Below are 27,933 nucleotides of genomic sequence, written 5' to 3' on the forward strand. Positions count from 1 at the left end.
TGCATTAAAAATGATTAATTTTCATTTCAAATTTTGCGCCATTAATTTGAATGCCAAAAGCAGCGCCATCACGTCGAGCGGAGGACCCTTAAGTATTCCTCGAACGTAAAATCGGGCGAGAGAAGCGTCTATATGAACACGGGGTATTCTAATATTGTCTAGGCTGCAACCCTTTTGATAAAATCGATTCAGGCGGGCTAAAACATGGAAGAAATTTTTTTCACTTTTCTGCTATTATCAAAGAAACGGGCTGGAAGATCGTCGAGCAAATTGACAAACGCTAGTCTTTGTCGGGATACATCGAATGACTTTAAATTTTGAAATCGGCCCAGCCATTTTCGAGATAACGTCGACGAAATATGAAAAAATCAGTTCACATATACACTAACTTTAAACATATGAACATATTGATTTTAACATATGAAAAAATCAGTTCACACACATATACTTTTTCCCAACTTTAGTCTCATTCGATTCAGAATGGCTTGAAACGTCGAGAAAACATAAAAACTAGCGAATCGGAAACATAAAATCATAGATATAAGAAGAGATAAACTCATAGATAGACTTCTACTTCGAGAAGATTTTTCTATATATATCGATATGTTATCGAAATCGATACATAATATTTTTGACATGCAAAGTTAGGTTTAGTCGTGTTCTAACCTCAAATTTTTCTCTTTATTTTTCCATCGTTAAATATGTCAATATTAATCAAAAGTTTAAATCAAACATCTAGATTAGTTTCTCCACATGCTGCTGCAATTAATGCAGGTTACAATATAATAATACTTTTGAAAATTAAAGTATATATTACTTATACCATTTTTTTAATAGTTTACATAAGAGAAGCTAGTAAGAAAACTGGAGGTAGTACTAGAAATCAAAAGGGTCACGCAAGGCCAAAACATCGTGGATGGAAGGTTCAAGATGGGCATACAGTCACAGCAGGAACTTTATTAGCGACACAACTAACACTGAGATTCATCTGGCTTAAATGTAAACATTAGTTTAAGAATATTAAATTACTTAAAAGTATTGCATTGGAACACAAAAATTCAATACAATCATCTAATTTCAATAAGCTAGTTTATCCCTTTGTGATTATATTAAGAAGATCACTTTTGCCGTCATCTTAATTATTGCATTTAAATGCAATTTTATTTCATTGCATACACAGGCATTGTAATGCTAAATTATATATGAATGGACTGTTTTGCAGTTCATATAAAATTAATAACAATAATTAATTTAATGATCTTTTTTGACTAGTTTTTAATTAGTTTGCATACTAATAATGTGACCAAACGTCCCGGGTTTTTCTGAGAGCAATAATTGTCCCGGAGTGTCCCCTTCGAAACGTTCTATCAAATTGAATTTGGTAATTACTTAATAATAAAGTTACCCATGAAATATCTAAAAAAAAATACATACAACGAATATGCTTATATCAAACAATATGTTGCCGAAGTCAAAATTTCAAAGGCAGGTTAATATAATCCAAATATTATATAACATAATTGAATATTAGTTCTTATTAAAAGTCAGTAATTTTGATTAAAAAAAAGTGATTTATTTAAAAATACCTGATTGTCTTGCATTCTTAAATAGTATTTGTTGCTTTAAATCATATTTAAATTACTCTAAATCATATTTATTTAGCATAACTAGAAGTAACACGTCTAAAAATATGTTCACTAAACTTAAAGTTAATTCTTGACTTATTACTTATTAATTTCTCAATTATTAATGTTACTTATCATATTTAGGTTGGACTAGGTAAAAATGGAACATTATTTGCAATGGAACATGGCAAAGTTCTTGTAACATGTGAAAAATTGATCCGAATTGGGAACACACTTGGGTTCAAAGAATCTATGCTGAACGAAGAGGAACAACAATTTAAAAAAAATACTTTCATGTGATACCTGAGCCACAGCATAATAGGTTTAAGTTAGTTGATTCAATATAGAAATGATTTAATTATTATTTGTAGTTTGTGATATACCTAAATAAAAAGATCTATTATGAAGTGGAATTTAATATTGCAATATTTCAAAATATAGGATGATATCTTTTATGATATTTCGTAAGAAATATAAGCCAGAGATATTTATATTTTTAACTTTCAGGAATATTTTAGTAAAGGAATATCACCTAATTAATAGTATATAAATTAATAATTATATAAATCAAATATAATACTCTTTGCTTTTAATAAATATAAGAAATTTAAGCTAGGCAAAATTTCAACAATCACAATTGAACGGTTACACCCTCGACAATAATATATAATAAATAATATAATATTTATTTATTCTAATATTGGTGCACACCTCAGTTAATATAAAATAGTGTAAAAAATGAAGTTTAGTCAAAAAATCACTAAGAAACGTCGTTGAATATTAAACTTTACCTTTAATTTGAGTAAACTGAGTAAAATATTCTAAGCAATTTTACAAACAATCACTAACAAAATTATATTTTTTAAATGATATTCGCAAATTAAAACGGCAAAATATGTTATCACAAATTTAGAGAGATAGTTATGACTGTTTATAACTATGGTTATAACGTTATATACATATATGCATTAATGTCGTCGTGGTTTCCAATCTTTGAGGCGCGCCCGTTGGGTGGAGCAAGGGGGGCGTACAGCTGTTCCCAAAATACTATTTTCGAAAATAAAATCAAACGAAATTAAACTAGTTGGTATTGGTATTTTGCCTTGAGGCAAGTTACATAAACTTATCGATACGTGTAAATAATCGACTTAATCAATAAAAAATAAATTAATTTATGAGTGATTAAAAGTATTCCGAGTGGATTTATCATGCATATATCATCGAAAACGAACGAACGAACACGGAATATTTTCTAAAAGCAAATTTTCAAATTCAACAATTTCTATAATTGAAGCAGTTTCCATAGGACTCTAACAAATTAGTATGATCATTAAGACCAAGTACTCTATCGTTATACCAAGTAAATCGTCTAATTTTAATTTTAACAAACGTCAAAAAAACTACCCATTTTCTCAAACTTTGATAATTAAATTGCTTGTCGTAAGGCCGTAATATTTGAGTAAGTTCTATAAGACCATGATATATATCGCCAAAAACAGTTCCATGAAAATCGGCGTAAATTTTTTTCAATCGTTAATTACAAGAAAACAGTTCGGTAGATTTATTAAACCTAAAACTAATCAGTATCATTCCCAATTAATACGATTCGAACAGTTTTTGATTTATTAAAATCGATTCGGTAGTATGAGCTTAAATGCGAACGAAAAGTTTAACACTTTTTTCCAAATTATAAAGAAACGGTTCGGCAGATCTTCGCACAAAACTGAGAAACGATAGTCCTCATTGAGATACATCAAGTGGCTTTTAAATTTCTGAAATCGGTTCAGGCATTTTTGAGCAAATGTCGATGAAAGGTTTGACAAATGCCAAAAAAAACTATACTAATTTTTGCAAATTTTGAAGAATTTTTAAAATTAAACGACTTTTCGTAAGTTCGTAATATTTAGTATGATCTATAGGACTATGGTATCTACCGTCAAAAAAAATTCATAAAAATCGTCGAAAAAAATTTTTTTTAACACTTTGTTACAAGAAATAAAACTTTGGATAACCATTGGATTCCCAACCAATCTTTCTATCTTTTGAAAGGTTGTTGAATTTTTAAAATCGATTCAGAATTGCGGGCTAAAACGTGGACAAAAAAAAAACTCCACTTTTCTGCTATTTACAGAGAAACGGCTTGGCCGATCGTCGCACAAACTGACAAACAATAATCCTCATCGAGATACATCGAATGGCTTTCAAATTTTTTTAAGTCGGTCCAGCCGTTTTGAGAAAAAGTCGATTTACGGCAAAAAAATCTGTTCACATAGACACACACACACATACTTTTTCCAAATTTGTCTCATTCGATTCAGAATGGCTTGAAACATCGAGAAAAACATAAAATAGCAAATCGGATTTTTTGATAAAAACAAACTTCTCCATCGGGAAAGTTAAAAGTGAATGAATAATTATTTTACATAATATTGCATATTAATATGTAGTTTGATAATTTTATTATTATCAGTTGAGCATTTATGAAATTCAATTAAGGGAGAGTATTTATAAAAAAAATAAGTGGGGCCCAACAATTATTTTTGATAAGATCGCGGGAGCGGTACGAAAAGGTTGGACTCTACTGTACTAACGCATAAAATTTCTAAAACACACAGAAATGTAAATAATAACATAACCTTATAACATCAACTAATATAACCTTAATTTATTAAGTGGCTTATTAAAATTTCTTTGTAAATGATTAAAGCTCTTTCAGTTTCACCCTTTATTGCACATAATTATATTTTAATCGACAATCTGCGAATATGGAAGAACAATCAGAATCCATAAATATAAAAAATCTTCTCAAATCTCGAAAACCAATATTATTTAAAAACTACATAAATTCATGGCCGATTATAAAGTTCACGATGGAAGACTGGTATACAAAATTCAAAGGAAAAATATTACCGATTCGTATTGGGAACAAAAAGCATTATACACAACAATGGGAGCGATCATGCAAAATTGTTGACATGAATTTCAAAGATTTCATAAAAGATTTTCAGGATTCAGAAGATAAATGGGGATTTTGATTATAAACATATGAATACATGGTTTGAAGAAGATATGAGCAATATGTTCGATTGGAAGATTTTTGGTGTTGAAGAAATTGGTTGTCGAGATAGTACATTGTGGATAGGTACGCCTGGTGCCCATACCCCGTGTCATTATGATGCTTATAGTTTTAACTTAGTAGCACAAATCTCTGGACGGTATGTATTTTTATTTTTACATATTTGTAATACAATAAAAAATGCCACAAAACTATAAGTATTCTCAGCAGATGTATAAATATCTAAATTTATAAAAAGAATTCTAAGAAAATTTACAAAAAAAGTTATAACTATACATGTACTTAATACAATTAGTATTATGAATCCAAACGATTTTCCTAAATTATTCAAAAGTATGAGGGAGAGTAATTTATTCTATAGAGCATTGATAGCTAAGATCAAGCCATTTTTACTATTCAATGATATATAATAATTAATAATAAATGGTTATAATATTTAAAGAATATGACAAAAATGAACCAATATGTTATATGTAGTTTATGGTTATACATATACATATATTAAATGTTAAATATGAACAATACAACACTCAGATTTTTAACACACACTTTATTTGGTAATTACAGACATTTCGAGGCCATGGTATGCATGCCTCATCTTCAGTGTAATTTCAAAACAGTTATTATATACTAACACGCTCTTTAATATTTTATTTAAATTACATTTAATATTTGAAAATACAAAAAACACCAACTATCTCTTACATTTTACTGTGTTAAGCTTAGTAAGAAATAATTGGTGTTTTTTGTATTTTCAAAAATTAAATGTAATTTAAATAAAATATCAAAGAATGTGTAGTATATAAGTAACTGTTTTTGAAATTACACTGAATATGAGGCATGCATGCCATGGTCTCGAAACGTCTGTAGTTACCAAAAGTGTGTGTTAAAAATCTGAGTGTTGTATTGTTCATATTTAACATTTAATATATGTATATGTATAACAATAAACTACATATAACATATTTGTTCATTTTTGTCATATTCTCTAAATATTATAACCATTTATTATTAATTATTATATATCATTGAATAGTAAAAATGGCTTGATCTTAGCTATCAATGCTCTATAGAATAAATTACTCTCACTCATATTTTTAAATAATTTAGGAAAATTGTTTGGATTTATAATACTAATTGTATTAAGTAAATGTATAGTTATCACTTTTTTTTGTAAATTTGCTTAAATTTTTTTTTATAAATGTAGATATTTGAACATCTGATGAGAATAATTATAGTTTTGTGGCCTTTATTATTGTATTACAAATATGTAAAAAATAAAAATACATACCGTCCAGAGATTTGTGCTACCAAGTTAAAACTATAAGCATCATAATGACACGGGGTATGGGCACCAGGCGTACCTATCCACAATGTACTATCTCGACAACCAATTTCTTCAACACCAAAAATCTTCCAATCAAACATATTGCTCATATCTTCTTCAAACCATGTATTCATATGTTTATAATCAAAATATCCCCATTTATCTTCTGAATCCTGAAAATCTTTTATGAAATCTTTGAAATTCATGTCAACAATTTTGCATGATCGCTCCCATTGTTGTGTATAATGCTTTTTGTGCCCAATACGAATCGGTAATATTTTTCCTTTGAATTTTGTATACCAGTCTTCCATCGTGAACTTTATAATCGGCCATGAATTTATGTAGTTTTTAAATAATATTGGTTTTCGAGATTTGAGAAGATTTTTTATATTTATGGATTCTGATTGTTCTTCCATTTTCGCAAATTGTCGAATAAAATATAATTATGTGCACTAAAAGAGTGAAACTGAAAGAGCTCTAATCATTTACAAAGAAATTTTAATAAGCCACTTAATAAATTAAGGTTATATTAGTTGATGTTATAAGGTTATGTTATTATTTACATTTCTGTGCGTTTTAGAAATCTTATTCGTTACTACAGTAGAGTCCAACCTTTTCTTACCGCTCCCGCGATCTTATCAAAAATAATTGTTGGGCCCCACTTATTTTTTTTATAAATACTCTCCCTTAATTGAATTTCATAAATGCTCAACTGATAATAATAAAATTATCAAACTACATATTAATATGCAATATTATGTAAAATAATTATTCATTCACTTTTAACTTTCCCGATGGAGAAGTTTGTTTTTATCAAAAATCCGATTTGCTAATTTTATGTTTTCTCGATGTTTCAAGCCATTCTGAATCGAATGAGACCAAATTTGGAAAAAGTATGTGTGTGTGTGTCTATGTGAACAGATTTTTTGCCGTAAATCGACTTTTTCTCAAAAACGGCTGGACCGACTTAAAAAATTTGAAAGCCATTCGATGTATCTCGATGAGGATTATTGTTTGTCAGTTTTGTGCGACGATCGGCCAAGCCGTTTCTCTGTAAATAGCAGAAAAGTGGAGTTTTTTTTTGTCCACGTTTTAGCCCGCAATTCTGAATCGATTTTAAAAATTCAACAACCTTTCAAAAGATAGAAAGATTGGTTGGGAATCCAATGGTTATCCAAAGGTTTATTTCTTGTAACAAAGTGTTAAAAAAAATTTTTTCGACGATTTTTATGAATTTTTTTTTGACGGTAGATACCATAGTCCTATAGATCATACTAAATATTACGAACTTACGAAAAGTCGTTTAATTTTAAAAATTCTTCAAAATTTGCAAAAATTAGTATAGTTTTTTTGGCATTTGTCAAACCTTTCATCGACATTTGCTCAAAAATGCCTGAACCGATTTCAGAAATTTAAAAGCCACTTGATGTATCTCAATGAGGACTATCGTTTCTCAGTTTTGTGCGAAGATCTGCCGAACCGTTTCTTTATAATTTGGAAAAAAGTGTTAAACTTTTCGTTCGCATTTAAGCTCATACTACCGAATCGATTTTAATAAATCAAAAACTGTTCGAATCGTATTAATTGGGAATGATACTGATTAGTTTTAGGTTTAATAAATCTACCGAACTGTTTTCTTGTAATTAACGATTGAAAAAAAATTTACGCCGATTTTCATGGAACTGTTTTTGGCGATATATATCATGGTCTTATAGAACTTACTCAAATATTACGGCCTTACGACAAGCAATTTAATTATCAAAGTTTGAGAAAATGGGTAGTTTTTTTGACGTTTGTTAAAATTAAAATTAGACGATTTACTTGGTATAACGATAGAGTACTTGGTCTTAATGATCATACTAATTTGTTAGAGTCCTATGGAAACTGCTTCAATTATAGAAATTGTTGAATTTGAAAATTTGCTTTTAGAAAATATTCCGTGTTCGTTCGTTCGTTTTCGATGATATATGCATGATAAATCCACTCGGAATACTTTTAATCACTCATAAATTAATTTATTTTTTATTGATTAAGTCGATTATTTACACGTATCGATAAGTTTATGTAACTTGCCTCAAGGCAAAATACCAATACCAACTAGTTTAATTTCGTTTGATTTTATTTTCGAAAATAGTATTTTGGGAACAGCTGTACGCCCCCCTTGCTCCACCCAACGGGCGCGCCTCAAAGATTGGAAACCACGACATTAATGCATATATGTATATAACGTTATAACCATAGTTATAAACAGTCATAACTATCTCTCTAAATTTGTGATAACATATTTTGCCGTTTTAATTTGCGAATATCATTTTAAAAAATATAATTTTGTTAGTGATTGTGTTGTAAAATTGCTTAGAATATTTTACTCAGTTTACTCAAATTAAAGGTAAAGTTTAATATTCAACGACGTTTCTTAGTGATTTTTTTGACTAAACTTCATTTTTTACACTATTTTATATTAACTGAGGTGTGCACCAATATTAGAATATAATAAATATTATATTATTTATTATATATTATTGTCGAGGGTGTAACCGTTCAATTGTGATTGTTGAAATTTTGCCTAGCTTAAATTTCTTATATTTATTAAAAGCAAAGAGTATTATATTTGATTTATATAATTATTAATTTATATACTATTAATTAGGTGATATTCACTTTACTAAAATATTCCTGAAAGTTAAAAATATAAATCTATCTCTGGCTTATATTTCTTACGAAATATCATAAAAGATATCATCCTATATTTTGAAATATTGCAATATTAAATTACCACTTCATAATAGATCTTTTTATTTAGGTATATCACAAACTACAAATAATAATTAAATCATTTCTATATTGAATCAACTAACTTAAACCTATTATGCTGTGGCTCAGGTATCACATGAAAGTATTTTTTATAAATTGTTGTTCCTCTTCGTTCAGCATAGATTCTTTGAACCCAAGTGTGTTCCCAATTCGGATCAAATTTTTCACATGTTACAAGAACTTTGCCATGTTCCATTGCAAATAATGTTCCATTTTTACCTAGTCCAACCTAAATATGATAAGTAACATTAATAATTGAGAAATTAATAAGTAATAAGTCAAGAATTAACTTTAAGTTTAGTGAACATATTTTTAGACGTGTTACTTCTAGTTATGCTAAATAAATATGATTTAGAGTAATTTAAATATGATTTAAAGCAACAAATACTATTTAAGAATGCAAGACAAATCAGGTATTTTTAAATAAATCACTTTTTTTTAATCAAAATTACTGACTTTTAATAAGAACTTAATATTCAATTATGTTATATAATATTTGGATTATATTAACCTGCCTTTGAAATTTTGACTTCGGCAACATATTGTTTGATATAAGCATATTCGTTGTATGTATTTTTTTTTAGATATTTCATGGGTAACTTTATTATTAAGTAATTACAAAGATTCAATTTGATAGAACGTTTCGAAGGGGACACTCCGGGACAATTATTGCTCTCAGAAAAACCCGGGACGTTTGGTCACATTATTAGTATGCAAACTAATTAAAAACTAGTCAAAAAAGATCATTAAATTAATTATAATGTTATTAATTTTATATGAACTGCAAAACAGTCCATTCATATATAAATTTAGCATTACAATGCCTGTGTATGCAATGAAATAAAATTGCATTTAAATGCAATAATTAAGATGACGGCAAAAGTGATCTTCTTAATATAATCACAAAGGGATAAACTAGCTTATTGAAATTAGATGATTGTATTGAATTTTTGTGTTCCAATGCAATACTTTTAAGTAATTTAATATTCTTAAACTAATGTTTACATTTAAGCCAGGATGAAATCTCAGTGTTAGTTGTGTCGCTAATAAAGTTCCTGCTGTGACTGTATGCCCATCTTGAACCTTCCATCCACGATGTTTTGGCCTTGCGTGACCCTTTTGATTTCTAGTACTACCTCCAGTTTTCTTACTAGCTTCTCTTATGTAAACTATTAAAAAAATGGTATAAGTAATATATACTTTAATTTTCAAAAGTAATTATTATATTGTAACCTGCATTAATTGCAGCAGCATGTGGAGAAACTAATCTAGATGTTTGATTTAAACTTTTGATTAATATTGACATATTTAACGATGGAAATAAATAAAGAGAAAAAATTTGAGGTTAGAACACGACTAAACCTAACTTTGCATGTCAAAAATATTATGTATCGATTTCGATAACATATCGATATATATAGAAAAAATCTTCTCGAAGTAGAAGTCTATCTATGAGTTTATCTCTTCTTATATCTATGATTTTATGTTTCCGATTCGCTAGTTTTTATGTTTTCTCGACGTTTCAAGCCATTCTGAATCGAATGAGACTAAAGTTGGAAAAAGTATATGTGTGTGAACTGATTTTTTCATATGTTAAAATCAATATGTTCATATGTTTAAAGTTAGTGTATATGTGAACTGATTTTTTCATATTTCGTCGACGTTATCTCGAAAATGGCTGGGCCGATTTCAAAAATTTAAAAGTCATTCGATGTATCCCGACAAAGACTAGCGTTTGTCAATTTTGCTCGACGATCTTCCAGCCCGTTTCTTTGATAATAGCAGAAAAGTGAAAAAAATTTCTTCCATGTTTTAGCCCGCCTGAATCGATTTTATCAAAAGGGTTGCAAGCCTAGACAATATTAGAATACCCCGTGTTCATATAGACGCTTCTCTCGCCCGATTTTTACGTTCAGAAGGAATACTTAAAGGGTCCTCCGCTCGACGTGATGGCGCTGCTTTTGGCATTCAAATTAATGGCGCAAAATTTGAAATGAAAATTAATCATTTTTAATGCACGGGTATTCGAAACTAAATTTGGTATTACAATCCTATTATGTTTTGTAATAATACAATAATAACAAAAATATACTAGATAATATTATATTATAATAAATATACAATCAAATCGAAATATAAATCAACGAATACACTGCAATACACCGGTTTATATATAATATATATCACATCTAATCTACTGGAATAACTTCTACACTTTTTTCTACTTATTAATATAAATATGTATTGAAATTTAGTGAATAATGCATTATAGTGTTAGTTCATTACATCGTCTGTCATTCTTAACTCTCATTAACTAATAATCATCCCGTGTAAAATTTGACATTCTTAAGCAATTCATTTTCTCCCAAGTATATTCAGATCCGTGTGAAGTGGTAATCCAATTTTAAACAGCTGGAACAGCTTTATAATCATGTATTATGTCTTTCTTGTAAAAGCGTATTCTTGATTTCTACACAATTTCCTAGAACTGACCTCTTTCCTTAAAGTGTATTATGTTTAGACTAATATGTCAATGCACTACCTAGTAATGTAGTAATTATGTCCTCCATATGAGTTTGAAGCTGTTCTATTCATATTGTCAAAGGATTATGCATTTGAGAGCAATTTCTGATGAATAAATATAGAAACACAAACGAACAAGCATCGCCATTTTGTAAACTTACACTGACGTTTCTTACTAACCAAAATAAAACATTTGAAAATACTTTTTCATCGGCTCACTAGCGCCAAATGTGCGACTACAAATGGACCCCTAAGTATTCCTTCTGAACGAGCATTTTGTTCTAAGTGAAAAGGCCCTGGTTGCAAGATTAGATATCGTAGATGCACAAATCTGGTGGCCGTTAGTGTCAAACTTCATTGACGTTATTTGTCCGTTGCGTCGTCGATAATTCCATAGAGCTCGGATTTGTAGTCAGTTAGTGACCGAATGTAGTCAGTAGTGACCGAATTAGTACGATAACGATCATAGTGAAAAAAGTACCGTTCTTGGAGCAGCAGGTCAGCACGAGTCCATTCTGTTGAATTAACAATATTCTAAAAGTAAGGTTAATCTAATTTGTTTATCTGTATTTTAATTTAACAATCTTGATATATACATATTAAACACTCTTAAAACTTCCGTGTTTCTTTACAATATATATATGTGGAAAAAGTGAATTTATGACTATTTCACTATCGTCTCGCATTATTTTACTGACGTCTGATTTTTCTTTATTTATCAAACGAAAAATGTCTGTTTTAATGCCTCCCGAAACTGTGCGTGGAATGACTATATTAAATCGTGATGCTTTTAGCAAATCAATATCTGTTCCTACAATAGACATAACTTCTGTGGAAGCACCTTGGTCAAAGATTTTACCAAGTCTTAAGAAATACTTGTTAAAAATGGACAACTTGAAACCCGTTTGTTCATCTGATAATAAAAAAATAGTTCTACTCAATCCAAATATTGTCAGATCATTCAATGATCTTGAAACAGAAGCTTTGTTACAACATGATATAAATGAAAATTATTTTTCTTATCAAAATCTTGACTTGAAATATGAAAATTGGAAAGCGGATGAAATTCTGAAATCGGTGTTACCTCCTGACCAAGAAGGACTGACAAGTTACTCAAGAATAGGTCACATAGTACATTTGAATCTTAGAGATCATTTAATTCCATTTAAGTCTTTGATAGGCGAAGTATTGTTGAATAAATGTGCAAATTGTAAAACTGTAGTTAACAAAACACAGAACATCGATAACACATACAGAAATTTTCAAATGGAGCTGCTTTGTGGAGAAGAGAATTATTTGGTCCAAGTGAAGGAGCATGGAATCCAATTTGAATTTGATTTTAGTTGTGTGTATTGGAATCCACGACTTAGTAGTGAACATGAAAGAATAACAAAAAAGTTGAGCTCAGGAGATATTTTGTATGATGTTTGTGCTGGTGTGGGACCATTCAGCATACCTGCAGGAAAGAAGAAATGTAGAGTTTTGGCAAATGATTTGAATCCGAATAGTTACAAGTGGCTCATTAAGAATGCTGAAAAAAATAAAATTAATATACAATCTTTCAACAAGGATGCAAGAGATTTTATTAAAAATGATGTTAAAAGTGATTTAAAACAGCAATGGATAAGCAACTTTTCAAATAATATTCACATGACTATTAATTTACCGGCAAGTGCTGTTGAATTTCTGGATGTTTTCAATGGGTTATTTCAATGTGATACCGAATTATTAGAAAAACCAAATTTAATAATGCCTGTAGTTCATGTTTACTGCTTCATCAAAGCTGAAGACCAACATGCGGATCTTGCAAAGAAATTAGCTGAAAAACATTTGGGATTTGAGCTAAAAGACAATTTGCAGGAGGTTTTCTTTGTGCGCAATGTTTCACCAAACAAAGAAATGATGCGTGTTAGTTTTCAATTAACAACTGAAATACTGTTTAATGAAAACAGTGCTAAACGGAAAATAAGTGATAATTTATTAGAGGATTCAGTTGATGCTAAAAGAAAATGTAAAGACACGGATATTGATAGCTTAGATAAATGAGTTTATTTAAATATTTCTGATTTGTAACTGGATTTAATAACTCTGATTAATATTTATTCAATGACTAAAGTTTGTTATGCTGTTTTTAAAATGAAACACTGTTTTAGGTCTAAATAAAGAAGCTAAAAATGGGGAAGCAGAAAAAAGTTAATAAGAAAATTGTTAAGCAGTTGAAAAAATCTAGTAATAATAATGTATTCAAAGTAGCTGGAGCAAAAAGTCTTAAAGCTAAATCTAAAGCTAAAGTGCTAACCGTTCAGCTTAAAAAGGTATTATATCAATTATTTGTGTGCAATATTTGCTATCTTATAAGATACTATACATAGGGATTCATTTCATTTACTCACAATAACTATTTCAGTTTTATTATTTATCAAAATAGAAATTGTATGTATAGGATGTTGTGTAATATTAAGATGAAAATTCCATAAATAATATTAAAAAACTTGCTATGAAGTACTTTCCTGAAAATTATTTGCTAATGCCAGAGAGCTATAATTTTTTCATGTCTGCACAAAATTATATAAAAAGTAAGATGATATATTGATACAAATTATAATAAATTACCTATCTAAATTGTAGCTTAAAACAGATAAAAATGGAAAAGTAGCTGAAGTAAATAATCAATTAAATAAACTCCAAAAAGAAGTTATAAAAGTCAATCAATCACCAAAACAGCAATCAAAAAAAGCTACACCTAAGAAAAATAAAAATACAAAAGCGAAGAATCGAGCTGACCCAAAATTAACAAAAGTTTTAACTGTTGCTTTGGACACCATGAAAATGTAGTACGATCTGGAAATTTGACATAACATTTATATATATCTCAGTGTGGATATAGCGTTTTTCTTATTAGAATTTTGTTTAACTTCTATTTGAAGTTAAAAATCATTTTTTTATTTATGCTTTTAGTTAGATCTATTTTGATTTAAGAATCATCTTATTTTAAGATGCTATATATAGTCGAATGTTATTTAAGTTTATGAATACTATAAATTACTGAATGGAAATGTGTGTCATTTTTATAATAAATTTATATTATTCATTTTTCATTCTAATGACAATAAAATAATTAGCAAAAAATGGTTTTGTGATTGATTGTTTAAATTTAAATTTTCAGAGCTTTTTTAAATTCATCATACATTTACTTTTTTCCATTTGAATAGAAATTAATTTACAAATGATCTATATTTTGTAGCTTTATAAAAAAATTGACATATGTTGACTTTTTGATTATTGATCTTAATGTTTTTTGATAGATAAAGCTTATTCATTAACATTATATTAATTTTATGACTCACAGGATTGCAAAATCTTTTTGCAGGCTATCTATTATAGTCTTCTTGAGGTTTTTAATTTTCATAAAAAGCTCAGTTTATCTAAACACGAATAAACTGTATTCAATGTTATTAAAGCTTTTTTATTTCAGACAAAATAATTTACAAGATTTTTCATTATATAACGTAAATATATAATATATGGAATTTTTATTATACATTTGACTATATTATACTACTTGTTGCGATACTAAAATATACATATGAAGTCTCGAAGAAAATACAGATTACTTCCACATCACATAAAAATAGTTAAAATGATCATATATGCATATATATAAATGTATATATATATATATATATATATATATATATATATATATATATATATATATAAAGCATGATCAAAATAATTTACTTATAATATAAAGGTACAGTTATCACATATATGTAACAGTTATTCTCACGAGGAAGAAATAAATGAGAAAAATTTTAGAACTGGATATTTGATAATACTGATCTTATTTGTTTTATATCTAGTTACTTAGTCAGATTAGCATACATTCGTAATATTCAACAAAATAAAATAATAAAGGTTTTTCTCTCAAAATACATAAAGCAGGGACGTATGAATTAAAAATAAAAGGATTAAAAGTAAAACATACGTTTATTACATTAATATAAAATGTTTTCGAGTAATAACGTATTGAGTTTTTTAAAAAAAAATCTTTTAAATTGTATTATCAAAACAACAGCATTTCATAAATTTCTGAATAATTTTTATATCTGACTATTAATTTTATTTTGATAATTTTTTTAGTTGTACTTGATTTAAATCCGGCTTATGCGTTATTATAATACATTTTGTTATATGTTACTATAACTTAATATGCATTTTATATACTTATTTGAAAATGATATTTGAGAAATAATAAGTATATTTATAATAACTTGGTCCAATAAAATTTGGGCTAGTAATAGATGAAAATAGACTTTATAGTTAGAAAACTATGAGCTATCCAGATAGAGCATAATTTTAAATATATTTTATGTTTAGATATATAGAAATATAGCATACATTTAGTTGAAAAATATCTATAAATAGGTTTTCTAGTCGCATCATAGTGACAATTTTTTTTACTCTTTTTTGTTTGAATTTTATTGGCCTTTTAATTAAATCCTAAATCTTAGGTGTTTATTCCGACGTGCATTTTATTATAACTTTTCGATTTTAAAACAAAGTTATAAAAATTAGCAGTACAATATATATTCAACTATATGGTACAACTATACGTAACACGCACGTTTTATTAAAGTAACCAAGAACTACGTAACAACGTTTCAGCAATGTTACGTAGTTTTAACTTTTGTGGTTTACTGAGTATCGTTATAACTTATGAAGATCTTGTGATAAGTTGAATAGTAACTACGGATAAACAAGTATAAATGATAGTAACTATGTGGTATGCCTAAAATAATATTTTAATTTTAATAAATAAATTTCAAGAATATTTATCATGTGATTAAATTCCATAAATTAAATTAAATACCTAAAATACAAATCTTTCTCAATTTTATTTTTTATGTAGAGCAGTTGTCGTTCCAATAAGCGAGTAGCATAACCTATATAGTTTATTATAATATGTTCTTACATACTTACAGTTACGAATTTAAAATTTCTTTAATACATTAGCGATTGTTTGTTTTAATTAAATCTATTTGTAAGTAGATTGAACTCCAAAGTTCATTATTTTAAGAAAATATCTATTTCAGATATGCCTTGTACCCTATTTGATTTCGAATATTCAGTTAGGCTTGATGGTTTCATAAATAAACATAAATCTAGATTTTTTCTAGAAATTTTATTATTAGCTAATAATAAAATTTCTCATTTTTATGGGAAACTATATATTTGACGATAATATGCATTATGTTTCTAATTATAAAACAATACGCTGTTTTACGCTTGAAGAGCAACAATATCTAAGAAAGAGATCCATGAATTTTTTTTATTAATCTTTGAAATCAACGAAATCGGTCAACAACGCATTCATTAGAGCTTAATAACAAAAATATTATTTATCAGTGTATAATTATCCAAATTATCAATTTGTATCATATTGTGTAGAGTATTCATTTGACTTCATTATAAATTAGAAACATTGTAAAAAATTGTAAAAAAATTGTAAAACGTGCAATGGTTTTCTGTTTCATAATCCAACACAAATATCTGCTTTCGCAATGAAAATAATCATAATGATGAACAAATTTGTTAAAAGATCAATGTACGAGGGGATATTGAATTTTTTATGCTTTAAATTATAATAATATATGAAAATTCATAAAAATGAAAAATTTTCAAATTCTCAGTCTATTTAAAATAAATAGAAACAATATCTGATCACTTGAATGCTCTGTTGTGCAAAGATTTCAATATATGTGTTATATATCTTCTTAGTTTTCTCAATTATTAATTTGAAGTAGGGTTAAAATAAAAATAAAATTTGAAAGTAGGGTTTATACAAAAACCGACATGTTAGAAAACCGGTTTTCGAATACTATTTTTCCAAAAAAACGGTTATGACCAGTTTCGAGTTTTTAATAAAAACACTATTTGCTCGAACAATTCGAACAAAAAAATGCAACAAAAAATTTATGGTGATTAAAAGCAGTTTTTAACTAAAATTGTTTACTGTTCAATTTCATTAGTAAGAAATTTTTACGCAATATAATAGAACAAAAAAAAGATCAGGAAAATCAGTTACCCTTTAAAAACAATTATTTGTTGTTTATGTACAATTTTTATATATAAGGGTTATCGACCGGCAACAGTGTTTTTATCAATCTCATTTTTTAAGTGCAATTGATACATTGACAACTGGTATTTTCTACCAAAAAAACGGTTTTCGAATTCCATTCCAATTTTCTTAAAGCCCGGTTTTCGAAACCGGTTTAAAAAACCGAGGAACCCAAATAGGAAGATAGGTAATTAATGCGTTGTTTACAGATTTCGTTGTTAAACCTTAAGACATTTTATTCAAACGCGAAAATTTTTTATAAATCAAAAGACAATATAAATTATAACTTTCATTATTATAAAGTAATAATATTTGCTAACATTTATTATAGCCTAGGCCTTATTGTTAGTAAGAACCGACAGGCCACTGGTTAGGAACCCCAAACTTACATTATTCTGATAGTTTGATGTAAATTAATAGAATAATAAATAATTCCTTCATTCAGAACTATTTTTTATAGCATGTAAAATTTGACTTGCCTCATATATTAATGATGTGTTGGAAAGTGGAAAGTGGTAGTAAAACATATGAAATTGGCCCTTATATTACCTTTTTACAAGTTAAAAATTAAAGATCTATTTTTTTGAGTGCTTAGTCCTTTTAAATTGAGCCAATTTATATAGTTGTCTTGGATCGAATCTTATTTATTTGAAATTATTAATTTAAAATGTTTAAATTGTAACTTGTACAATTTTATTGTTCATAAGGAATGAATTTTTATGAATATGCTCGCCTTATCAAAATGACATAAGTTTAGAGACTAACAGCTCTTATTTTATAAAATGAAATATATATTTAGTTTTTAGTTTCATAATTCAGAGATAAATAGAAACAAGGCTATTGAAAAGCCACATTTACAATTTGGGAGGAGGGATATTTGATACAATTTACAAAATTAATTTACCGCTTTCAAATCTTCATAATCTAATAATATGCTTGATGATAACATAATTCAAAACTTTATAATTTATTAATCTGGCACAAATTTTGATATGGGCGTCTTATGTTCCTATGGCCTCCCTTTGATGATGGTTGTCATTGTTGTGCTCAAAGTTTCATTGTGCAGGCAGTATTTCATAACTTTACCGTGCGTGCAAGTATCAACAGTGTCAAAGTTAACAAATAAAAAGGCTAGACCAAGTAGGGCCACAAATAGGCCGAACAAGGCGAGCCCTAGGGCCGGCAATTTGTGCCTGGCGAATATTCCGCCTTGCTCCAGGCGAAGATACGCTAAACCAGGAAGAATGTAGGCCAATGGTACGGCAGCCAGTACTCCCTGAAATGAAAAATTCAATAGGTCTGCCTTATTTTATAGATTTTTTAACTATTTTATTTTTGTTTAAATATTGGGTTTTACTGGGACACCATTATTTTAATATTAATGTATATATGTCATCACATGTATGTTTTCTATGGTAATCGTTAAGTAGAAACTTATTTCGCATTTTCGACTAAAATTATTATTATATTAAATATATTAAATTAAACTTCAATGAAAATTTATAATCGAAAATTTTCTTGTAGGCTTATTGTACCCGTATTTTTACCATTAGCTCTATTACCATAAAAAGTTTCATCAAGGTCGTAAAAATTCAACAATTAATTACAAAAAAAACGATTTTTTCCAAAAACTAGTAAGCATGATCCCTTCTAATGCTATTTGAATGGTTTTGATATTTTCAAATTCGGTTCAGGATTTTTTGCTTGGTTCTTTCGAGAAGAACGCTAATTATATACCATATGTCCGGGTGAAATGACCCGTTTTGATCTTTAAATTGAAAATGCATGTTTTATACTTTTTGCTGTATTTTACTCCATGACTTTTTTAACCTAATTAATTTTAATCAATATAGTATTTATAATTTTTTTGCTATTATTAACTATTTCCACTCGTATGACGCCGAGACCCATTTGACCCAGGGAGCATTCTTTATTTCTTTTATTGTTATAAAGCATTTTAAAGATTTTACTTCGCTTTTTCCGTCATTATTTTAACAATTCAGAATCAAATTACCTCTTCTAATCTTCTTATTTTTAATTTAGCATTTTGATGAGAAAATATAAGTTATTTTTACACTTGGTGCATATCATACGAGATTGTTGCAAATAATTTTTTTATGCATAATCACTTATCTTACATTTAACTCAAGGACGGGTCCCAAACAATCTGTTGCAGTCGATATCAAACAAGCAGCTGCAATAATTCCTAATGTTAGTCCTTTGTGGCCCCAATTGTCTGAATCGTTGTCTTCCGATGAGTTTTGGCCCCCGATTGCTGGCAACGGTGTCGATCCAGCAATTACGTTTCCACCAATTACACTATGCAACACCTGGCGCATTAGAGATTACATATTTTTAGATATTGAACACATTAAAGATTAGATTAATTATTTGAATCAATAGTATTAGAATGACTGTTAATTGACATTATTTATTATGGAGACTTTTTTCTAAACTATCATATTTATATAGTATTACCTATCAATTGTATAGGGTAAACCATTTTAGGTGGAAGCATTTGTTTCTGAAAAAAATATATGACAAAAACATTATTTTATAATGATTTCAATTTATTTTTATTTAAGAAGACATGTTTCAACTATTTTAAATAAATAAAAAAATAACAATACTTTTTCATATATATTTTTTATCAGAAACAAATGCTTTCACTTAAAATGACCTATCCTAATACATTAAAGTTAAGATTCCCATTGGCAACAGGAAATTATTTAATTAGAATAGAAAGATTACTTAAATACAAAATATTTATGTTTTTATGTGACTAAGTTACTGACCAATATTTTAATTTTAATTATAGTCATACATTTTTTTTATTAAAAATTATCTGTTATACATTGGATATATACGAAACATAATTTAAAAAAAAAAAAAAACGTATTTTTTATTGATGGCGAAAGAAGCATAATCAACGGTTTAATCTTCAGCCCTTCGTGGTGTAATGGTTAAAAACGTATACTAGCACAGAGTAGTCAATTCGATCCCAACCTCGTCCAGCTTGATGTCAAGCAGTATGATATAAAATTTATACTAGAGGTTATAGATCTCAAATATAATCTCTAGTGATTTTAGACTTTTGTGGGCATTGCTGCAATACATTTATCCCAACATTATTAGATATATATATATATATATATCTATAATGTTTATAGTCTACACATAAAGATAAAGAGTGGTTCACCGCTGGTTATCCAAAGAAAAGTTCTAGGATAGAACGGATAGCAAACATAGCTCGCAGAATAGTAGAATATGTAGTTTTAATCGCTGCTAAAAAAATAAAAATCGTATTCGATCATGTATTCGATACATCTTTGAATAGTAATTCTACTTCTTGTGTAGTACAAAAAAAATATGATGAAAATGCTGCTATATATACACACTCATACACATATATACGGCAAAGATTTTGGAGGAATCAATTGGAGGGAGAAGAATCACCACAATGATGTACGTAGATGACCTCGTGGTGATATCAAAGACCAAAACTATAAAACATGATAACTACAAATTCTCGAGAATCTTCCTAAACAGAGATGGATACTGTACGAGAGAGATCAGAGCAAGGATCACAAGCGCAAAAATAGAACGCCACTGATGAGCCATCTGAGTCTTAATTTTTTTTGAAAAGGCTAATGAAGTTTTATGTCTGAAGCTTAGCTCTTTACGGGTCAGAGACGTGAACTCTAAGAAAGACCGATAAAAATTAGCGGAGAGTTGCTGAGGATTTTAAAATAACAGTTAAAGAGTGCTGAGGATGTTGGCACAATCTTGAAAAAGATAGGAAACTGGATCGGACCAATTCTGCAAAAAAAGAGGCTCCTGCACCACGTAGTCGAATGTAAAATAGGAGCGAAAGAACTGGGATAAAGAAGAATGTAGATTATTGACGACTTACGCGAGAAGAGAAAAAACAGGGAATTGAAAGCCGAAGCACAGTACCAGGAAGCATGAAAGCAAAAGTTTGGAAAGGAAAATGCATAAAAGTGTATTAAAAGTGAAAAGTGGTAATTTGAATAAACAATAGAGGGAAAGGAAATCATCAATTTGTGTTGCTCTCATACCATGAACCTGTCTTCGGGCAGACAACCATTTATTTATTAATATAATATTATTTGTCTTTTACTTTACCTCTCTTGTGACGAAGCATTCAATCGGAAAAGTTAGAAGGATTGATATCGAGAATAAAATTCTGGAAAAGTTTATCAAATCGTCATCCCAACAATAGTTCTCCAGAAGATCACCTGTAAAAACAAATATTGATTTTAACTTTTGGAATATTAATGAGTCTATATGAAACTTTAAGAAGCGGTAATTAATGATCGAGACCTAAAATAATTTTAAGGATATTTACATATTAAAACTTCATAAAATACTTTATACTTGTTTGGGTATGAAGTTTGTTAACATCTCGGCGTCGTAATTGAAATGATGATTGATATAGCAAATTAAAAACAAAGTTTTGCTCTCATATGAAAAACAAGCAAGTCCGTAATATTAAATAAAAAAATGTTGTCTATAATGTATAATTTTGTCTTATTATCGTTGATATGTTATCGTTGATTTTTAAAATTTTAATAGAAAAAATTGATATGCTTATAAATATGTATTATGTAGTATTCATTCATGTATCAATAAATCTGTCAGGTTTTGGCAAGAATGGCAAGAAAGGCAAGAAATTCGTTTTCCTTTTTTGAATGCACAGAATCAACTGGCCTTTGGCAAAAGCACGCAAGCCATACCAAAAACATTTTAATTTATAGAATCATTTGGATTTTTGAAGCATTTGAAACATTATGCTTAGGCAAACGTTTCTTCAATTTAAATGGATTATAGGGTTGTACAATAGATCCGAACGTTTATAAGATAAGAATGTCGAATTTAAGTAAGTATGAGACTTACGAGTATATCTTGTTATTCTGATAATATTGTTGTTATTCTAAGTCGTATATCTTGTTATTCTGATAATGAGCAAGTCAAAATATTCAGAAAATTGTAATACCTGGAGAAATATTTTTGTAATTGCAATAATTAGCAAAGTCACAAACTCACATTATACAAAGGTTACATTTAATTGAACTTTGAAGTATACATTTATACATTTATCATTTGATTGAGAAATTAAGTAATTTTATTTGAAACCTTGCGAATGCGAAGTAAAAGTTGCATATCCTGCTACTCCGAACAAAGCTGCCACCACAAGGGCGCAGAACACGGAACTGTGGGTCACTTTGTCCCAACGGCTTTGAGTTGCTCCAGCAATACTTCCATAAACCAAGAAAGTGTTATGATGACACATGAATGCTAGAAGATTATATTAAATTGTATTAATTAATAGTCAAATAACTAATAAGAACATATCTTATACTTACCAAAAGCCATAATTCCAATTGCTGGAACAATGTCGGAGTTGGCAAAACTCCAGGAATCTTTGCCATGTGGCCTGAAGAAAAAATATTTTAGATGAAAAATATACAGCCACACAGAGATATATATTTATATATATATATATATATATAAATATATATATATATATATTAGGGTTTCCCTTAATATGGACATTTTCGAATTTTCTTGCTCCCAGGGGTTCAAATGGTTCCAAATTGATAAAGAACAATTCTCTGAAAGTTTGTATTTCTTAATATTAACTTTTAGATAGTACGTAATTCAATCAAACTTCGTATGGAGATAGCATGGAAAGAATTTTGAAAATTAAAAAAAAAAAATTAGGAATAACTTAGCGACAAATGAATTAAAAGTGAAAATTCGGGTCATTTTTTATTGAAAATTCGAGGCTCTGCAAAATTTTTGAAAATTTTTTCATGCTATTTCCATACAAAACTTCTACCTAAAAGCGCTCTACCTAAAAGACAATATTAAGAGTAAAAACTTTCAGAAAATTGTTTTTTATCAATTTGGAACCATTTGAGGCCTTGGGAGCAAGGAAATTCAAAAATGTCCATATTAAGGGACACCCTAATATATATATATATATATATATATATATATATATATATTATAATATAAACTATTCCTCGACAATCAAATCCTTCTGTGTAAAACTATACTTAAATCCATATGGTCATACGGAACTATATGAAATTGTCAGTAAGTCTAACATACTTTTAAGCAGAAACTTCAAATAAAAACGCTCAGAACCATTACTGATGCTTTTTGGTATATTTCCAACAATGATAATTTGTAATAATTTGGACATACCATTTCAAAAAGATGCTATCAAGGGCAGATGCTATAAACATCTTCTTAAGATTGAATATCATTCTAATGAATAATTAACTTTTCTTCTTGATAATTCAATAGTGAGGCGTCTCCAAACAAATTGGCCAACAGAATAAATATAAAATTGTATCAGTTTAATAATCCACTCGTTTTTTATCTATTTTTTGCAGTAAACTTTCTAAAGTTTTATTACATATGTTAAAGATGACAAAATGATGACTTTTATATACAAAATGTAAAGATCAAATTATGAACAACTAGTCCACAATATAGTGTTTTCAAATTAATTTTTCATGGTCAGAAGTAATCAAAATAAAGACGATTTTTACATTTTTGCGAGATTTCAAATTTATTACTTACACAATATCATATTCTCCAGATACCATCTTGTAAATGACAGTGACCAGGATGAAGGCGACACATGCTAAACTGGCGAAAGATACTCGAGCTAGCCTTGCAACATCTCGGTACAAACAGAGAGGCGTTACTATGGACACGGTGCACACCAGGACTATGAAATGTCTATCAGCCAGCAGTGAGTCCTCATCCAGAGACAGCAAACGTATCAGAACTTTGGTCAAAGTGTCACCGACTGCTACGTTGTACGATACCATTGCTGAAAATAATACATGGATTGTAAACTGATTCAAGGTGAGTTTCTTGTAGATGACGCTTTTTTTTCTTGTAACAAAATTTAATGTTGTTTGGAAATCATGTTTTTGCCAACATTATTATGTTTATTGGCTTCACACTTTAGCTGCATAGGTGATCATTAAATGTTTCGAATGCTGATAGAGCAATGTTTGTATGTGGATAGGGCAAATTGATTCTACTTTGGTTCGATTTTACAATCAAGAGATTATTAATATAAGTTACGGTCAGGTGATTGTGTTATTTAGTGCTCTTTGGCTTTTGAGCATTTATAGTGATTGACATTCAAACAAACAATTACTACTATAAATACTTAAAAACCAAAAGAATCAACATTTCACTTTCATACATTTTCATAGACAATTTTTTTTATTGCCGTTAAGTTCAGAACGTGATTGTATGATGGGTTATGCCTTGCATTAATGTTCATATTTTAATAATGATTCAAATGACAAAATGTTATATTATATACCTATGAATGGATAAACAAATTGAAGTAAACTGAGAAAATAATATCCTGGTCTTCCATAAGCGCATTCCATAACACCGGAATAACTGAATCTTCCACAAAGATGCCCGCATCTCACCTGCAAATCAAATATCATATATTTTTGATTTAGATAATGAAAACCGCTTAAATAAATTCCGGGTTCGATCCTACCCTAAAATAGACCAACGTTATGGCAAGGCAATGTTATGTAGCAGTTTTCACATAAAGAGGTAGTAAAAACTGTCAGAATCCTATGTGGTTGTTGTGCAGTCAAGATAAAGTCAAGTTTTAGATAAAAAAAGCGTTTTAGATTTTAGGGATTTTTAAAAAAAAGAGTGCGCGTAAGGTCACACGCGATTGCAGTAAAACTTATTTGCTACTGTACAAGATGGCATTTAAGTAAAAATAAATACATCATATAACAATTTTAAATAATGTTTATTAGTAATATGGTAACACTCGTAATGCACATATTTATTAGTGTCAACCATTATACGCATTTATATTATCATACTTCAAATATAACATGATCATGTAATTGTAATTTACATTGTAATTAGCATTTAGAACTGAATTTTCATTAGAAGAATGAAGTAATTGCTGATTAATAATTTCTATAATATTCGTTCGCACAGTGGATTATGTTAAACAACCCCTAAACAAATATTGTTTTCGCAACTTCACTCATCATGTAATTGTGTTTGAAGAACTTCATGTAATTAAAATTAACACACATTCATTGACTGCTTGTATTTTTTTTACTTTTTCGCTGGCAATATAATTTCATTCTTTGAACAGCTGTAATATCTGTCTTGCCTAAAAAATATTTTCCATTTTAATAACTTCAAAGATTTATAGAAACTAAAAAAACATGGCATTTTGACAATGTTTAGTAGCATTTTGAATGAAAACGTGACAATCCTTGTCACAACATTGGTCTATTTTTCGGCAGAATCGACCCATAAACGTATGTTAATGTCTCTATTTTGTAATGCAAGTAATGAAACATTGTTAGGTCGATCTCTTAATATTAAGCATTGATATCAATTACAAAAATGATTGAATCTGGGTAGTTTAAAATGGGAAAAAAGACGAAAGACTGTTCGAATTTATGTGTACGTATGTAAAACTAGTGTGTAGAATTCTCCTGAAAAGATCTTTCTTTCATGACTCTGATTGTTAAGTTATAATTTAACCATTGTAACTGTGGACTTTATAATGGCAAGTTCTTATTACAATTACTGATTTGTCACTAATTTCTAATTGATTTTAATATTAAAAATGCAGTTACCTATGTGTTATATTTTGATATATGTCTTTTTTCGAATCAGAAAGTTCTATTCGAAGAATTAAAATCATTATTTGCATATTGTTATATCACTTATATAGTAGGTATTGATTATTAAATTAATTTAGATATCCTTAAATTGTCATAAAATAATCAACACAATTCAATATATCATAATGCAAACATCTTTGCATGATTCCGGCAAAGATATTTATTTTCCAGAATATTTTTCGCATTTATTCCCTCGTAAAAAAGAATGAACGGTTATGAATAATTACAAAAAAAAGTTTTCCGAATATTTTACACAGAATATTTACATACCATTAATATTAACGAATAATCCGTAACGAACGCCACGAAGATCAACAGAAATAAACCCAAGCCGAAGCCCGCTTGATGCAATGCATATGGTATTCCTGTAATGGTAAAATAAATGAATTAATTAATTTAATATTAATATCTAATTCAGTTAGCAATAATAAAAACATTAATAATATTAGTTGTCAATTTCTAAATATAATTTTTAACAAGTTAATCACCATGCCAGTAATGTGTCTGACGCTAATTAAAGGTGAGCTTTAGAACTTTAGCTAGAATTAAAATAAAAATTCGAATTATTTTCGAAATTAAACTTTTCTTCCCAAAAGCATTCGTTTCGTCAACACAAACAGAAAGTTTTTCGGATGCTTAGTTCTCTCAAAATTAACATCTTTTTGCGCAGTTAGCTCGGTATCTCCGAAAAGGTTGGATCTGCCTTTGCCAAAAACTAATCACCACTTCTTCTCGTCATTACGAATTAAATGTTTTTTGGATAATTCAAATCGGACGCTTTATTTTCTCAAAAACTCAATTTTTATTTTCTGCACTATTTGCTCTATATCTCCGAAACGGCTGCACCTACCTTTGCCAAAAACTCATCAGCACACCCCTATATCAATAGAAATCGAATGTTTTCTGAACCATTCAAATCGGTTGCGCCCAAAAACGTAGACGAAAAGTATCCATACATGAATACACACATACATCCATTTTTTCTTAGGTATGCCAAAATGTTCAGAAACCTTCAAAACGTGAATAAATGCAAAAATTTTCAATTTCGATTTTTGGACGATTACAATAACTTACTCTACGAAAAGTTAACAAGAAAATGGAGAGTAATACCATGTATATATGAATATGAATATATATATATATATCACAGAGATAAACTCTAATTTTATTCACTTTTTGTGGTAAATTAATTACTGTTCAATAATTAAACTACACGATTTCCACTAATACTTTAAAATGAATAAAAACTCTAAAAAGCCAAAAAACTTAACAGTAATGTTATTGTAGTAACTTCTCTTAGAAGTTAATGTTTTTGCTCGAAAATCCGATTTGTTTTAAAAATTTTATGTTTTTTGACTGGATGATTATATTTTCTAGACGTTTCAAGTCATTTTGAATCGAATGAGACCAAATGTCGAAGAAGTATGTGTGCGCATGTGTCAGTATATGTGTGTGTATTTTTGATTTTTCGTCGTAAATTTCTAAAAAACAGCTGGACCGATTTTAAATATATAAAGAGACTAGCGTTATCAGTTTTGCGCCACAATCGGCCAAGTCGTTTTTTTTTGTCATTAGCAGAGAAGTGCTAGTGGCATCATACTTTGTATGATGATATATTTCGTAGACTGAAATAACATACTAAAATATTATAGGCCTACGATAGGTGGTTGAATTGTATAAAATCATTATTATGCGATTATAATCAGAATCTA

General features: G+C 28.6%; 4 protein-coding genes and 1 pseudogene across 4 annotated transcripts in view; 2 read left to right on the forward strand and 3 right to left on the reverse strand.

The window, feature by feature from the left end:
- Positions 1 to 695: 695 nt before the first annotated feature.
- On the forward strand, positions 696 to 1,972 carry LOC113385470 (annotated as a pseudogene).
- A 181-nt stretch (positions 1,973 to 2,153) lies between these two features.
- LOC113385581 (HSPB1-associated protein 1-like) lies at positions 2,154 to 6,521 on the reverse strand. The gene is made up of 2 exons (XM_026623431.1): positions 5,993 to 6,521; positions 2,154 to 2,157 (listed from the first exon to the last, which is right to left on the reverse strand). The coding sequence occupies exons 1-2, from the start codon at positions 6,442 to 6,444 to the stop codon at positions 2,154 to 2,156; spliced, it is 456 nt and encodes a 151-aa protein (XP_026479216.1). The 5' UTR covers positions 6,445 to 6,521.
- A 2,320-nt stretch (positions 6,522 to 8,841) lies between these two features.
- Positions 8,842 to 10,203, reverse strand: LOC113384499 (39S ribosomal protein L27, mitochondrial-like). Its single transcript, XM_026622214.1, has 3 exons — positions 10,076 to 10,203; positions 9,848 to 10,011; positions 8,842 to 9,071 (listed from the first exon to the last, which is right to left on the reverse strand). Exons 1-3 carry the CDS (start codon positions 10,146 to 10,148, stop codon positions 8,868 to 8,870), a joined length of 441 nt encoding a protein of 146 aa, XP_026477999.1. The 5' UTR covers positions 10,149 to 10,203; the 3' UTR covers positions 8,842 to 8,867.
- A 1,924-nt stretch (positions 10,204 to 12,127) lies between these two features.
- LOC113384498 (tRNA (guanine(37)-N1)-methyltransferase-like) lies at positions 12,128 to 14,371 on the forward strand. The gene is made up of 3 exons (XM_026622213.1): positions 12,128 to 13,376; positions 13,519 to 13,680; positions 13,994 to 14,371. The coding sequence occupies exons 1-2, from the start codon at positions 12,131 to 12,133 to the stop codon at positions 13,560 to 13,562; spliced, it is 1,290 nt and encodes a 429-aa protein (XP_026477998.1). The 5' UTR covers positions 12,128 to 12,130; the 3' UTR covers positions 13,563 to 13,680; positions 13,994 to 14,371.
- Positions 14,372 to 18,495: 4,124 nt separating this feature from the next.
- The window catches only part of LOC113385582 (putative sodium-coupled neutral amino acid transporter 11), a 75,048-nt gene continuing 65,610 nt past the window's right edge, over positions 18,496 to 27,933 (reverse strand). The window contains exons 4-11 of the mRNA XM_026623432.1: positions 26,492 to 26,586; positions 24,865 to 24,979; positions 24,102 to 24,357; positions 22,874 to 22,944; positions 22,644 to 22,805; positions 21,633 to 21,745; positions 19,625 to 19,816; positions 18,496 to 18,762 (exon numbers count right to left, since the gene is read on the reverse strand). Coding sequence (XP_026479217.1) covers positions 18,496 to 18,762; positions 19,625 to 19,816; positions 21,633 to 21,745; positions 22,644 to 22,805; positions 22,874 to 22,944; positions 24,102 to 24,357; positions 24,865 to 24,979; positions 26,492 to 26,586 — 1,271 coding nt within the window. The remainder of the gene's footprint in view (positions 18,763 to 19,624; positions 19,817 to 21,632; positions 21,746 to 22,643; positions 22,806 to 22,873; positions 22,945 to 24,101; positions 24,358 to 24,864; positions 24,980 to 26,491; positions 26,587 to 27,933) is intronic.

Source organism: Ctenocephalides felis, unplaced genomic scaffold (assembly GCF_003426905.1).
Source record: "Ctenocephalides felis isolate EL2017-DRISC unplaced genomic scaffold, ASM342690v1 CF-g0.4_SCAFFOLD_03571, whole genome shotgun sequence".
Lineage (NCBI taxonomy): Eukaryota > Metazoa > Arthropoda > Insecta > Siphonaptera > Pulicidae > Ctenocephalides > Ctenocephalides felis.